Source organism: Vanessa atalanta, chromosome 6 (assembly GCF_905147765.1).
Source record: "Vanessa atalanta chromosome 6, ilVanAtal1.2, whole genome shotgun sequence".
Classification (NCBI taxonomy): domain Eukaryota; kingdom Metazoa; phylum Arthropoda; class Insecta; order Lepidoptera; family Nymphalidae; genus Vanessa; species Vanessa atalanta.
This window is the reverse complement of record NC_061876.1, coordinates 10941100-10956687: the sequence shown is the minus strand read 5'-3', so window position 1 is coordinate 10956687 and position 15588 is coordinate 10941100. Positions and strand designations below refer to the sequence as shown.

General features: G+C 30.2%; 3 protein-coding genes across 4 annotated transcripts; 2 read left to right on the top strand and 1 right to left on the bottom strand.

The window, feature by feature from the left end:
• Positions 1 to 338: 338 nt before the first annotated feature.
• Positions 339 to 3849, top strand: LOC125064500 (protoheme IX farnesyltransferase, mitochondrial). Its single transcript, XM_047671579.1, has 8 exons — positions 339 to 601; positions 1022 to 1150; positions 1396 to 1609; positions 1809 to 2004; positions 2237 to 2412; positions 2769 to 2948; positions 3134 to 3268; positions 3372 to 3849. The coding sequence occupies exons 2-8, from the start codon at positions 1040 to 1042 to the stop codon at positions 3632 to 3634; spliced, it is 1275 nt and encodes a 424-aa protein (XP_047527535.1). The 5' UTR covers positions 339 to 601; positions 1022 to 1039; the 3' UTR covers positions 3635 to 3849.
• Positions 3824 to 11866, bottom strand: LOC125064499 (FACT complex subunit spt16). The gene is made up of 18 exons (XM_047671577.1): positions 11673 to 11866; positions 11486 to 11596; positions 11153 to 11314; positions 10581 to 10880; positions 9866 to 10281; positions 9626 to 9770; positions 9319 to 9478; positions 8557 to 8565; positions 7842 to 8081; positions 7326 to 7524; positions 6844 to 7241; positions 6411 to 6624; positions 5786 to 6040; positions 5552 to 5699; positions 5309 to 5441; positions 4791 to 5076; positions 4194 to 4385; positions 3824 to 4084 (listed from the first exon to the last, which is right to left on the bottom strand). Exons 1-18 carry the CDS (start codon positions 11739 to 11741, stop codon positions 4078 to 4080), a joined length of 3444 nt encoding a protein of 1147 aa, XP_047527533.1. The 5' UTR covers positions 11742 to 11866; the 3' UTR covers positions 3824 to 4077.
• Positions 11867 to 12560: 694 nt separating this feature from the next.
• On the top strand, positions 12561 to 14511 carry LOC125064790 (DNA repair protein RAD51 homolog 4). 2 transcript variants are annotated; one of them, XM_047672017.1, is made up of 5 exons: positions 12561 to 12946; positions 13020 to 13230; positions 13336 to 13513; positions 14011 to 14133; positions 14202 to 14511. In XM_047672017.1, exons 1-5 carry the CDS (start codon positions 12690 to 12692, stop codon positions 14423 to 14425), a joined length of 993 nt encoding a protein of 330 aa, XP_047527973.1. In that variant the 5' UTR covers positions 12561 to 12689; the 3' UTR covers positions 14426 to 14511. The 2 variants fall into 2 exon arrangements, with proteins under 2 accessions (XP_047527973.1, XP_047527974.1); XM_047672018.1 differs by having other exon boundaries at positions 12811 to 12936.
• The last annotated feature ends 1077 nt before the right edge of the window (positions 14512 to 15588 follow it).

Genomic DNA, 15588 nt, shown 5'->3' with positions numbered 1-15588 from the left:
ATATTTTTTTTAATAGATCGTAATATAAATGAGTTAGAAATCAAATTTTATTAATTGAAACAGTTTTCTTTATATTAATTGTAATAACCCAATTTGTGAATATGTAAAATTCAACCTCAACAATATCTCTTTTACGTAACAATTCAGCAATAATTGACTTACATCATTATCATAATTCAGGGTTTCTATAATATGATTTTTAAATTCCTTAAACGTTACCCTTTAAGCTGACATTTCAATACTTTAATACATATTACAACAGTAACATTTTTGCCCATTAAAAATGATACATTTTTTTAACGAGCAACATATTTGTTACCTGTCATTATGTCATAGTTCTCGTTCACCTGTCAACACATGCATAACGTATTTTACAGAAATATAAATAATCTAACAAAGGAAAATATTATTATCAATACGTTTACATTGTAACTTATTTGTAACAATGAGGGAATGATGTTTAAAATATAAACGCCCTTCAGATTTCAGTAAGGTTAAATAACCTATAGTGTGTGTTGATTCTCGCAATTTTCATCACAACATTCTGTCGGGCAATATTCCTTTTTACAATATTTTTTTCTGGACGAAATAAAGTTCATAAGTAAGTAAATAGGTTCCGAGTTATTCTATTTAACTAGCAGTATAAGTGTTAGATGTTATATATCATAATTTTTGAGATTTTGGTTATCAAAAGTATTTAGCTTAGAAAACATGATTTTGTTAATTACGTAAAACGTTTTAATTCATTATTAGATGCAATGGTATTCTACATAAAATTATTGTTGTTTAAAATAAAAAAAAATTGCCTCTAACAATCTTTTATAAAAGCATCTTAGCATTTTATTTAAACAATATATAAAAAAAATATTTCTTAATATTTCTGCAAATAATACTTGCCTTTGGCATAGCTAAAGAAGATTATAGGGCGAACTTGATTATTTGCATAAAATAGATTTAGCTAATAAAGTAAGTTTATCAGAAGAATACTTAATTTTCAGCTTAAAGTTATGTTTATTTTTAGGATGCTGACATAAAGTACATGGTCATCGAAGCTATTAAAATGTCATATCTAAGGATCCTGCATTGCACTTTATGCCTTAAACATGGAACAATTAATTTATGTCCAAAGTCAATGCTCCTAAAAAATTGTGTAAGTTTTATACATACATACATACATCTATTCACTCATGATCAGATGCCTGCACCTCCAAGTTAAATAAATATTTTTTTAAATTAACTTTACTAGATCAATTTATTTGTAATGTTTTACTGTCTTCGCTCTTAGTCTTCTCATGCACACAGAAAAATCTTGTAAGCACAGTGTCACTGACTCGTATAAAAGCACATCAATGATAACAATTTTCACATATACAATTTATTCTACATTTTTTTTAGAGCTATAAACCAATTCAACAGCTGGCAAATATATCTTTATCCTGTCACCTTAGTAACAATTCACCTTTGACAACTCAAACAGTGGCTGCATCTACAAAGAAAAAAAATAAAAATGTTCCTCAAGATACGAGAATGTGGAAAGAAACTCCGACTCATGATGTTAAGAATAACTTAGTACAATATTCTATGATGCTCTCCAAATTTCGATTGACCTGTATGTATCAATTATTAATTATTAGTATTAGTATTTTTAATTATTTATTTTATAAATAAAATAGTTGGAAAGAATGAGCTATATCTGTTTCTATATATCCATACTTAATTGATACTTATGTATAACGAAATAACATATCAATTTACAAGTTTAAATTAGCAATAACTACTAGATTATAATTCAAGTTATTTCTTTACAGCCCTAGTAGTAATGACATCAATGGCAGGTTACACGCTTGCACCTGCTCCATTTGATTTAACAACATTTGCACTATGTACTGTGGGTACTGGTCTTGTGAGCTCTGCTGCAAACTCTATCAACCAATACCATGAAGTTCCTTTTGACGCACAGATGTCTAGAACTAAAAATAGAGTGCTTGTGAAAGGTTTATTAGAGTAAGTATTTTATATAATTATATAATATAATAACAAAATATATATATCATTAGTACTCTGTATATGTCTGCTGACAAGAGGCAATCTAGATCATACATACATACATACATATTATTTAATACTTACAAAATTATAAAATAAATTCTCTTAAATATACAAATTATTTAATTTGAAAGTATTTAATGTATATTTTGAAAATATATAATGTATATAATAAATAATATTTTTTCAGACCAGTACATGCTATAAGTTTTGCAGCAGCATCAAGTATTACCGGCCTCAGTGTATTATACTTTGGTGTTAATCCTTTAACAGCAGCACTAGGTGCTGGAAATCTTATTCTATATTCCTTTATATACACACCATTGAAGAGAATATCAATAACTAACACATGGCTTGGCTCAGTTGGTAAATATTTCTTGCAGTGTGTTTATTTATTTATAAGTGTAACAAAATATTGTATCACACTGTTTGTTATTGGCCTGTTTCCAATTTTTTTTAAGTAACAAAGAAATAATTGTATTTAATTTATTATTAATTTGCTCTAAAATAGTAACTCATTCTAATATTAAAAGTGATTTTTAAATAATGAATATAATCAGGTTAAATTGCATTAGTTTTATGACACTACTAGAAATAATGTACATGTCTACCTAGTTAGTTATCTACCTGTTAGTTCAATAACAGAAGTGAAAAGTATTCAATATATGATTTACTGATATTTGATTAGATTAATATTTATTAAAGATGATGTAATTCCACAGTTGGTGCCATCCCACCCTTAATGGGATGGGCCGGTTGTGCTGGCGGACTCGACGCGGGCGCGCTGGTGCTAAGCGCGGTGCTGTACTCATGGCAGTTTCCACACTTCAACGCGCTCTCCTGGAATCTAAGGCCCGACTACTCGCGCGCCGGTTACAGGATGATGGCTGTCACTGACCCAGGTGAGATTTTCGATATTTTTATGGATTTATTGAAATCAAAACTTGTTCCATGTGTTTGAAAAAAAAAATAGTATCTTTACTACCAAGCAATGATATTTTCAGCTATAAGCTTTTAATGTGTATGATCCCAACTCTTTAATATCTAAGATTATACTTGTTTTAATTTTTACATTTTTAAATTTCAGCTCTATGCAGAAGAGTGGCTTTACGACATACAGGCTTCATAACCGCTACATGCGTCGGTTCTTCTTATCTAGGAGTCACCAATATGTGGTTTGCGCTCGAGTCCTTACCACTTAATATATATTTTATGTACTTAGGTAAAGTATTGATTTATAAGATTAAGCCGTGTACCTTTTATAAATAATATAATGCCAAACAATAATAATTTAATACCTTACTTACTTACTATTTCTATTTCAGCATGGCAATTCTATAAAAAATCTGACAGCAGCAGTTCAAGGAAACTCTTTAGATTCTCTCTGATTCACCTGCCGGCACTAATGTTACTAATGCTAGTCAATAAAAAATATTGGAGTTCGAGTAAGACAGAAGAACATAATGATACTTTAAAGATTCAAGATGTAAACAAACATCCTGAGTTCGCAAAAGGAATCACAGTATTGCCAAGGAGACCTGTTGTCGCGGCGCAGGATTCAAATTTAGAAAAAACCACTAACGCTTAGTTAATTACTACGAAAAAGTAGTATTTTTTTTGTAAATATTGTACAATTTACTATTGTGATTTAATTTATAGAATTGAGTGTAAGATAATAAATCGCCGGTTACCGAGATTGTTACATGTTTAAGTTATATTTTGATTGCAAATCAATTAGACGCTTAATAGGAAAAATCATGTAAATGAAATAGACAAATAATAAATCCTTATATTTATTTTGTTTTTGTTGGTATCATTTAAATTAAAAATCACTGTTGGAAATAGAGGTATTCTACATACATTCAAATAACATTCAGACTTGATTTAACATTAGACAAAGACGGAAAGTGGGTGTGAACAGATAATAATTAACAAATAAAATGAAATGTAACACTAACATAAGCCCACTGTCGTCGGCTGCAACATCTTCGGATATCATCACAAACTGAGTAACAATCCTTCTTCAATGTTTTATTTCCTGGAAAATGAATTTATTATAATATTTAAAATTATTTACTAATACTGATATATTTCGCTACACATAATGTAGAAAGAGAACAACTAGATAAAATAAAAACTTCATTTACTTCGATTTCTTAGGATTGCGGTCGTGATCCCTGCTGTCGTCACGTGATCGCTTCTGAGACTTGTGGTCGCTGGAGCTGTGCTTCTTATGGTCGCCGTTTGACTTGCTGTGCGACTTATCCCGGTCGCGACCGTGGTGTGACTTATCACGATCATGATGTGACGACTTGTGTTTGTCGCGGTTCTTTGATGGACTGCAATAAAAAAAGAATTGTTAGTCATAAGTTATTTTTTGTCCTTATACAAATAACAAATATAAATAAGGAGCAAGAAGTGGAAAAATTTAAACAAATTTATTATTTACAAAATAAATTCCCCCAACCCAAGAATGACCGATAGTAAGTTTCGGATTATTATCAAACTCATGAAATTTTCACAATGATTTTCTTAACCGCCTATAACGAGACGAAATATAAAATAACGTAATTTCATTTTAGCACTAGAATCTTTGTTATACTGAGCCGAATTTTGATCAACAACTCACATTTGTTAATATATTTTATACCTGTTTTGCTCCAATATTGAAGATTATTTGTTTTACTACATTAATTTTAACGAAAATTATTGACCTTGAAACCGAGTCAACTATGAACACTCACCTGCTATTGCTGTGTTTGGAGGGACTTTTATGGCTTGAACTCTTGTGATTCGAACTTGAGCTCTTATGATTTGAACTGGAACTCTTATGATGTGAACTTGAACTTTTGTGGTTTGAGCTCTTATCGTGTTTACTCTTCTTGCCCTCTTCTTCGTAGGGTCGTCGATCACGCCCGCCCTTACGCTTGCGGTCGAAGTCTTCTCGGTCGAAAGTGCGTTCCTTTTTATCTTCTTCAGCAGCTTCTCGCTCCAAATCCGACCAATCTTTACCAGATTCTTCATCCTCTTCTGTAAGTGGGATAAAAAAATTGCCCATCATTAAAATTTTATTTCACGGCAAAGAATATTTTAAAAGTCTTGTATAAATAGTGTCTTTTTTACTTCGTAATCAATGCTTCGATAAGCTCACAAGCTCACAATATGGTGATCATGGTAGTAGATATTTACTTGTCGTTATTTGTTATTCCGATATTTAACATATTATATTCCCTGTCCTTTTTTTTCATAAAACTTTACTTACCTCCTTCACTGTCGCCCGAACCGTCTGACACATCGGATGCTTCAGAGTCGTATTCAGAATCGTCTTCGGATTCTTCCTCCGTTTCAGCGTCGGTGGGCTCGTACGCGTCATCTTCTTCTTCTGAGTCTTCCTCCTAAAATAAAAGTAATTATAGCAACATGGAAACATATAAAAACGCAATATCTAATTCACATGTAATATAAAATATTTTTATTTTTTTATATGAATAGGTGAAAATCAAACCTGTTGCTCATTCTCGGCATCCGATTCAGGGTCTAAGAAGGACCAGCCTCCGTTATCAAAGAAACCCTCAATATCGTCTGTTATGGTCTTCATGACTTTCGTCCAGTTCAAGGACTGAATACCTTCCGAGTAACGGATATCACAGGAGCTAAACGTAAAAAAAAAAAATTTAGTTACTTAGGAAACACTGTTTTTAATATTACAGAGTCAGTAATAAAAAAAATAAACACTTACTTAAGCCATTCCTTCACATGGTCGAGCATGTTCATTGGAACAGCGTTTACCATGGCCACCTTCTTGGCGTAATCTTTGAAAACAAACACCATATCGAAGTTCTTGAGATGGAACTGAACACGCTCAAAGTGTACGAGCTCGACATCCTCCAGTGCGATGACGAATGGCGGCCACTCTGTGAGGTTGACGAGCGCGCCTGACGTGGGCTGCAGCAGCACTGTACTACGGAACGGTGCACCGGGGAAGCCTAGCTCCCTGCAGTTAAAAACAAGCATGAGTTACTGAAAATTCTTAAATGGTCCATATTTTTAAAAATAAAAGTTGTGATATAGATTATAGTTAATATCTAAGTTGCCTCTTTAAATTTTTTTGTTAACTATCAGCACTTTCACCACATATTTAACATTGATGTCTATCTATATATGACTATCTTAGAACCTTTAACGGATGAACTCGCAATTTTACCGACATTAATTTATATAATAATTATCTTTTTCATACAGTTTGCAATGTTGTTCGTGGTTTTAGTAGACATTAAGGTCCTATAGCCCATAAGTTACATTAACACAAAAAATAATATCTCAGTTGTTTAAAAATATAGTCAATAAGAAAAACCGCTCGTCACCTGAATGGCGTGTCGAACTCGACCTCCTGCTTGGTCATGTTCTCGACGCGCTCGCAAAAGCTCTTGAAGGCGACCTTGAGCTTGTGCCGCAGCTCCCGCTCGCTCTGCTCCGCCGCGAGGTCGTCCCGGTCGTGCATGTGCTGGTGCTTTCCGAGGTCCGTCGTGATCTCTCCCACCTCCGTGTAGAACTGAACGTCCACGTGTTTCTTCTTGCCTGCAACAGACCGTGTCGTGAGGACTAGGTTGTTTGTTTGGTATAGATCAAATGTAGTCCATATTCCATCTATCATGTATCAATTATACAGAATCAAAATGAACCAATAAAAAATAAAAGAGATCAGAGAAAAAAATTTTTTTTTTTGATGAACCATTTTGCTAGCTTTCTTAATCGTTTTTTTAAATCCTATAATAAGTAAATAAAAATAATACTCACCAAACATTATAGCATGTTTTAAATGGAAGTGTAATAAAATTATCATCTCTCCATCACATGGTTGAAAGAAAGCATTCTTAATGTTATTGTACAAAATGTCAACTTTGTCTCCCCTAACTGATGTAAATCTAAAACCGTTTGAATGTGCTTCTAGAGACCCACTCATACGCTTTGTGACTATATTGGGTCTAATGTACAAGTCTTTCAGTTTTGGATTTCCTTTACTCTGAGAGAGAACTAAGGTATCCTGTTTAACAAGATCCTCCTTTTCCCTCTCCTCTGCTTCTCGAGTTTTAAACTTTTTCTGTACTTCCTTAATAAGTCTGAATCCAGTGTTTAAATTTGATGATGGTGGTGATATTTCACCTGGTTCTTTCGTGTTTGTACTTCTATATGTACTGAAAAAGATAAAATACAAATGTGACCAATATGTTTTATATTATTGCAGCTTACATTTTTAAATATTCTTTTCGGAAACTTACACTTCTTTAACAAAGGTGGCATCGGGTTGTGCATAATTACCGCCCTCGTTTCTCCCCATGGTGGCTCCGGGATGGAAGAAGTTTATCCTAAGATATGTGTAATCTCCCTCCACCGACTGTGATATATTCTTAATTGTAGATATATGGAATGGTACTGGGACGCCGAATATAGGCAGAATTACGGTTTCGTATTTACGATCTGAAATATTAAATATTTATTATCTAAGTTTCGCCTTTATTTAAGTCGATATTATATTAATAAAATTAAAAACAGATGTATTTTTATTTTACATAAAGCACAAATATGAAATATATATATTTTTTTGTAATTTGTTGATAACCTATTTTCAATTACATTATCAATACAATCATCACCAAAACAACGCTTTTTTAACTTTTTGTATCAAGAATAACTAAAAGCTCTATTGAATTGAGGAGTGGATATTTCCCAAATAAAAAAATAAAAATTATGGTTATTAATAAATATGGTTAAAAATAAAAAATATATTTACTTACCGACGTATAATTTCAGCTCTTTAACTTCATTTTCTCTCGGCATTTGACTGACGGTTTTGTACGAAACTGTGCTTTTCCTTATCTTTTCACTGTCTTTTCCGCTTGATTGTTTCGCTAACCTTTCTTTCGCCTTTTCATTGAGAGCAATTGCAAGTTCTCTCTGATGTTCTTTACGTTTTTCTTCTGAAGAATGTTCAGTTCGAAGCTTTGATTCCATAACAGCGGTTCTTTTGCCTCGGCCTAAAAATGTTGGCTAAATAATAAAACAATCCCAACACGTTTTATTTATGTAAATTCTATTTTTATTTTCAATGTGAATGTTTTATTTTTAATGTCTGACATGTTGATATTACTAATTAAAATTACCCTAATTTTTCCATTAGAAGTTCTTATTTGTATAAATCTTCCAAATATTGATGTTACATAATTTTTACATGCCCACATAAAATAAAAAAATATTAGGAAACACATATTACAGTAAAAAGTTGAGGAACTTTAATATCATTTAAAATAAATATTAATTATTAAACTTATTAAATATTTTACATATGGAAAGGTAAAAAAATATATTTTTTTGATTGAAATGGCTCTAAACCTTACTTGACTATAAAGAAAAAAGTTTAGTCATCTTCTATGGTTTTAAAATAATTGTGATACAACTTTAAATGTTAATATCAAAAATGCATGCATATAGGTTATAAAATTAAAAACTCACCTCCATTTTCTATCCATCCACGATTGCATGGAAGGAAATAAAAAATATATGAAAAATTCATGTCACAATTAAAAAATAATATGTACAAAGAATAAATAACATACAACAATAACATATAGCCCTTTATAAATAATTTGTCCAATGTTGAAATATAATTTTGAATTTGTATTTATATATTTTTGACAAAAAGATTTGGCATCATTGGATTAACTAGTTGTCTATACCATTCTATATATATATATATATATATATATATATATATATATATATATATATGGCATTTTTATTTATTTTTTACAAACAGAAGTTTTGAGAACATTAAATATTATTCTGTATCATACAAATTTTGTTGATATTATTGATAATCATTTCCTTAGTATACAAAAGTCTGGAATTAATTACAAGATAGAAAACATTAATTTGTTTGATATTATATTGTATACTATAAATTAGTATGTTTAATAAATTGCAGTGAAAAAAGAATTGATTAAATATTGCAAAACATATAAGTTTCCATTAAAAATATGTTAATATATTTACAATTTGATACAAGAAAGGTTTATTGAAAATTTTATTTATTAAATTTTAATTTTTTTGATAAGATAAAAAGTCCCATTCAAATTTTACACATGACGAAATATTAATAGTTAGATCAAAAAATTAATAGCTCTGTGTATTTACTTTGATAATAAATAAAATATTCAAACAACCTATATATTGCTGAATTATATCAGCAATTTCTTCCAACCTTCTCATACTTACCCAGGATTTCTGTTTTGTTTTCTTTTTCTTCTTCCTCTTCTTCATCATCATCTTTAAGAAAAATACCAATATTTTTGATCTTCTTCTTAGATAGCGTAAGAAGTGAAGCTGGTTGTTCTTCATGTACAAGTACCGTGTCCCCAACAAACAATGCATATGTCTAAAAGTATGTTAATAATGCATCACAACATAAATTTATACCTGTATCATCACATTCTACCTACATTATCATATACTTAGAGAAAATAAGATAACATACTAGTTTTATATCAAGTTTTTTTAATTAAAATTGTAAATAATTTTGTACCTTTCCTTCTTTTTCTGTTGCAGCACTGTTACTTAAATTGGCTAAACCAATATTAATGTTGAACACCATGCCTTTCCTTGCTACGATTGATGTTTTAGGTCCAATCACAATTGAACTCTCACGAAACTCTATACCCATAGCAAAACTGTAATAAGAAAAAAATTATACATAACAGATTGTGAATAATCATACATTGACAATGACACTGAACTACAATAATTAATTATAGAGTAAACTTACCCAAATGTTTTTGTAAGATTATCAACAAGTTCTGGTTTCTCTTTCTTAGCTAATGCCAAGCCAGCCTCATAAACTGAAGACAGCTTGGCACCAGCCACAAGATGTTTCATCACCTCCTCCTCTATGTTTAAGAGAAAATTGTAATTGCTTTGTACATGATCAGTTGGGTTGACTAACAAAGTACGTACAATATTAGAACAGTACGACTTATATCTTGCACCCAACGAACAAACAATGGCACCAAAATGAAGATGATTTTTATCCGATACAGCACTGAATTTGAGACTGTAGTTCCCTCCTGATTGTATTATAGGTGGATAGCACATATCAACTTGGCTTGTATCCACACCCGTGACATATTTCTTATCTGAAATGGCAGCTTCAACACCTTCAGCTAATTTTGAATGTTTTACTTTCTGTAAATAAAAAGGTAAACATATTTAAATATTCCATTTAACAAGAATTCTGTAAAGAAATATACAGATACTATTGTAAATAATATTAATGGACTAAATAAATAGAATAGAACATATGATTTTTCTTTAATTATACTAGTACAAGAAGTGATAATATTTGAAGTGAATACAATCAATATATTATAGATAAAAATAATAAAAAAATTCTATTTATATTAAATATGTATAGGAATATTACAAATCATATATGTATTAATAATAAAATCATTAAATTGAAATTTTAATAATCATAATCATACCTTATCTGAATCAATTATTTCCATAATTTGATCCTTTAAATACTTTGTGAATACATCAACTGTGACTAAACAGGCCTTCTTTATCGTAATAACTTCAGAATCCTCCTTAGGTGCCATTAATAGTGCTACTGAAGAGCTTATGTCGATACTTTCAAATTTCTCTGCTTTCATAGCAGTCTTCCAGCTCTCACAAAATTCACCGGGATAACTGTCTTTAGCAAATACTCCAAGTGTTTTCCCTGATTTTGATTTTTTAATCTCTTGTACAAGTTTATTGAAATTTTCTTTGTCATGGTCATTCTAAAATCAATGATAGATATTGACAATTGTAGAAATTTTTAATAATATAGACATTTGAAGAAGGGTTTGGAGCTTACTACACCACACCACTCCAATGCTAGTTGATAGATATTGTTTAAACTCAAAATCATTGGTTAAGAATCATATCTGATAGCCATCACAGCTCTCTTCAAAAAGGCCTTTCCTGTTTGACCCAGCAGCGGCCACTTACAGACTTGTTATATTTACATTATATTTTTTAATTAATATAAAAGGTAATGAAAACCACTTACTCTGTCTCTTATAAGAAGTTTAACAGGAGGTAGATCTGTTTCTTCTTTGCCATTTTCAATTTGTCTTAAAAATTCTATTTTCTTTTTACTTGCCAGAAAACACATGCTCTGTTCTGTAAGGACTGTGATCGTATCTGGTAGCTCATATCCAAATAGCCAAGTCTGATGAATAAAATAAAAAAATCTAAATTATTGGCAAAGTTTGAATCACAAACTATTATAAATATATTGTTATGACAATTATTTAAATTAGGTAAACTTTACATGAATAATATTACGAAATATTATAATAATATGTTTCTGCGCACATCGTAAGTACTAACAAATGCAAACCTGTAATGCGGTGGATTTGCTGTAAAGTGTATCTTCGTCAACTCCGACGCAAGACACTAAGCAATCAACCTTAGCAAGCACATCATCGCTTTTAGAATCCGCAGCAGCAGTCTGTAAGAGTCAACATGTGGAAGAAATGAAAAGAAACAATTGCAAAGATATACCTATCATGCTTATTTTGACCAACCTTCCACGCCGCGTACAGTCTTTTCATACGCCTGTAAAATGTTTCCTTATCAAGAGATATATTAGACATCGTGAAAATTGTTTTGTACCCTAACTACTAGTAAGATTCTTTGTAACAACGCCTCAGAAATGAAATAAATAGGACCGTTTTCTCGACATTACAATATTACAAATTTTGACAGCAAACAAGAATGGCGGGCGTTTACGCTTTATTTCTTTTTTTTTTTTGTCTATAGAAATGTTTGGATTCTAGTCAATAAGCTTTTGTAACCATCTTGCTTAAAATTATTTTGTTAGGTAAGATATTTTTGAAACAGTGAAATTGTATCTGATTCAACAAATCTTAGAATATCAATTATGTAGATGCTTTCCTCTGAAATGTGGGGACCATACGATTTGTATTAAAATAAAAAACAGAATTACTAGAACTTAAAACTTTTTTTTATTTATATTATTAAAAAAAGTTAGGCATATTGCAAATTAGACCTGGCAGATGATAGCGATGATGGTCATAACCGTCCATAGACATTAAGCTTAATAAAATATAATTATTTTTTATAGGAAAAGAGTATCTTAATTTATATTAAAATTATATAAAATAAGGATTACATAAATTGCAAAAATGCCATTCCTGTAGCCACATTTTTAGCTTTATGCATCTTTTGTTTATATATAAAAAAAATTAAAAAAAACTATAGGTATAGTATGTATTTAACTTCCTCGTGAATAATTTATTATTATCTTATCTTTAATAATCTAAAATAAATCGTTACATTATATTATATGAAGTTGAGAAAATAGTATAAAAAAAAATGAAACTTCAGGTCTCAGGACATAAATAATATATATAAACTGTCTTAGGAGTAGAATATCTGTGGACCATAGGAACGTTTCTTTGCTGTGTATTTGTATTTCTAATCTCTATAGTTGTGTACAAAACAAAAATAAACCAAAGAAAATTACTACTATTTACTTGACCCAATTGTAATATTTTAAAATTTGTTTTAACTTCAAAAACATGAATAAACTTCAAGAACATGTTTATTTAACTGAGACTATATTAAGAATTCTAAAGCAAAACCGCATTATAACAATATTAGATTTCTTGCAAGAAGATGCAGAAAAGTTATCAACTTTAACGAAACTAAATTTGCCACAGATTTTAGAAATAAGACAAGCTATATTTAATAAACATTCCGCAAACTTGATCAGTGGATCAACATTATTTATAAATAATATAACTACTAAAAAGTTTATACCAACAGGTATTAATAGGTAAAAAAATAATACACAAAACCAAAACATGAAATATCTCGAAACATTAATTGCAGATTAAAGTATGTTTTAGTTTGGATACCACATTGGTCAGTGGTATACCCGTTGGGCTTATAACTGAAATATGTGGGCTAGCAGGCTCTGGGAAATCACAACTTTGTATGCAATTAGCAATTAACTTTGTCAAAGAGTCGAATAATATAGTCCTTTACATCGACACTAAAGGTGATTTTTCTGCAGTTAGAATACAAAAGATTTTAGAAGCTCATGGCTTATCACACAAGGTACCCACTAAAACTTTATATTTCTCTTTGATGCTCAATAAAAAAAAAACAAATCTTTATAATAATACAAAAATGTTTGAAAATGTAGCTAAACTCAATTTTTAGGACATGGCAGTTATTATGTTAAAAATAAGAGTTGTTTATATATGGAATATAGAGGAGTTGATAAGACTCTTAGAAAATATCAAAAAAGGTGTTCTTAAAATTGAAAATTTGTCAATGATAATCGTTGATTCATTACCATGTCTTATGTTTCAACATTTCGGAGATAATAATAATATTGGTAAGAACACATGCACTTTCATGATTATAACCCTGTGATATTTTGTGACACTAGTTTTCAGGGTTATTTATTTATAGGTAGAGGTTTGTGTAAAAAGTAATTACAAAAAGAAAGAATCATTAAATGTAAGGAAAGTTCGATTTTAGTCTCAAATTTAACCTGTTTCATTAATATTTTTCATATATGTGTATCATTAGCAGCCCGTATATGTCCCACTGCTGGGATAAAGGCCTCCTCTCCCTTTTTGAGGAGAAGGTTTGGAGCATATTCCACCACGCTGCTCCAATGCGGGTTGGCGGAATACACATGTGGCAGAATTTCGTTGAAATTAGACACATGCAGGTTTCCTCACGATGTTTTCCTTCACCGCCGAGCACGAGATGAATTATAAACACAAATTAAGCACATGAAATTTCAGTGGTGCCTGCCTGGGTTTGAACCCGAAATCATCGATTAAGATGCACGCGTATTAATATATTTATTGAAATTTGTTCTAGGATTAACATTTTTAAATAGAGTTATTAATTATAGCAGATACCTTAGTAAAGAATTGCAAATAGGTTTCATATTTGTTAATATTCAAACACGATGGATTGACCAAGATATTACTGATCCTGAAGGTAAAGACATTTAATAAGTTTTGTTATTCATATTAAAATAAATGTTGATATAATTTACTTATTCACAGATACTGAATCTGCATGTAGTATAAAAGACTTAACATATAATGAAAAAAGAACCCGCTGCCTTGGGAAGTATTGGAAAACTATCCCAGCTTTAGTAATGGTGTTAGAAAAATTGAAACTTGAAACTAACAGTTGTGTGACAATTAAAGTTTTAGTTACACATCATATTAACCCTTCTGCCGTCAAAAGTTGTTTTATAAATGTGAGTGCCCAAGGAGTCATTTAATTTTGTGTTTTGAATTCTCAGCACTGCATTATTTTGCATTAGCCCATGGTAAAATATGAAATAAATATACATTATTTTGATTTTTACATTTGTAAAATTATTAAGCTACCTATGATTGAGAAATGAAAAAAAATCAATTCGAATATAAGAAAATGATAATTTCGTTGTATAAATTACTTATTCATAATTTATCAATAATCTCAAACAAGCAAGTATATTTTCTATGTCAGTAGTCTGTATTTTAGTTTGTTTTTGTTGCCAAATCATTTTTAGAACTTATTTACCCACATATTATAAAAGGAAATTAAAAGGAAGATGTCTATTCCACCTGTTTGTATGTTCGCGATTTCTCGAAACTACTAATTCGATTTGGATAGGGTTTTCGGTGTCTTGACAACTACACACATTAGATTTTATATAAATATTAATTTTACAGCTATAAAAATATATAATAGTCCAAAATTTGATAAAATCAATAAAAAAATAATCATTCAATATCCATATTTACGTAATTATTAATTTTATCTTTAAGTGTAAGTAAAGATGGATTGAAATTTGAATATTGATTGATTGATTGACTGTATTAGTTGTCAATGAAAGCAATAAAGCATAGATAATGATTTATCTACATATGACAGTATCACAACGGTTAGGGTCGTACTGGCGAGTTTTTCTGTTCGATTTGCTTATTCGGCAATGTTATTTCTGGTATTCGATTATATTGTACGCTTTTGAATTATTTAACATAATAATCAGAAACGCAATAAAAACTTTTGGTGACGAATTTATACCAAACAAAATAATAGTTACCGATTCCATTTATGCTTTTTAAACTTATACAGAGTGTCGCCGTCGTCATCACATTAAATGAAAAGACTATTAATATTAATTAATATATTGCCGATAAAATTATCGTAAAACATATAGACGAATAATAAATAATAAAAAGTGAAATTTTTAAACAAAATATTTCACATGAAAATTAAAACAAAGTAAGACACCATATGCAAAATTAGTTCAATAAACTGTAAAAACGGCAATGCCGAGCGCTATTTTGGCCGTAAGTTATATACCCGCTAGTATTCATGTAACAATATATCCGTAATGATGTAGAATGTTGTAAATAAATGAGATAAAAAAGTGTTGTGGATAAGATAATGAAT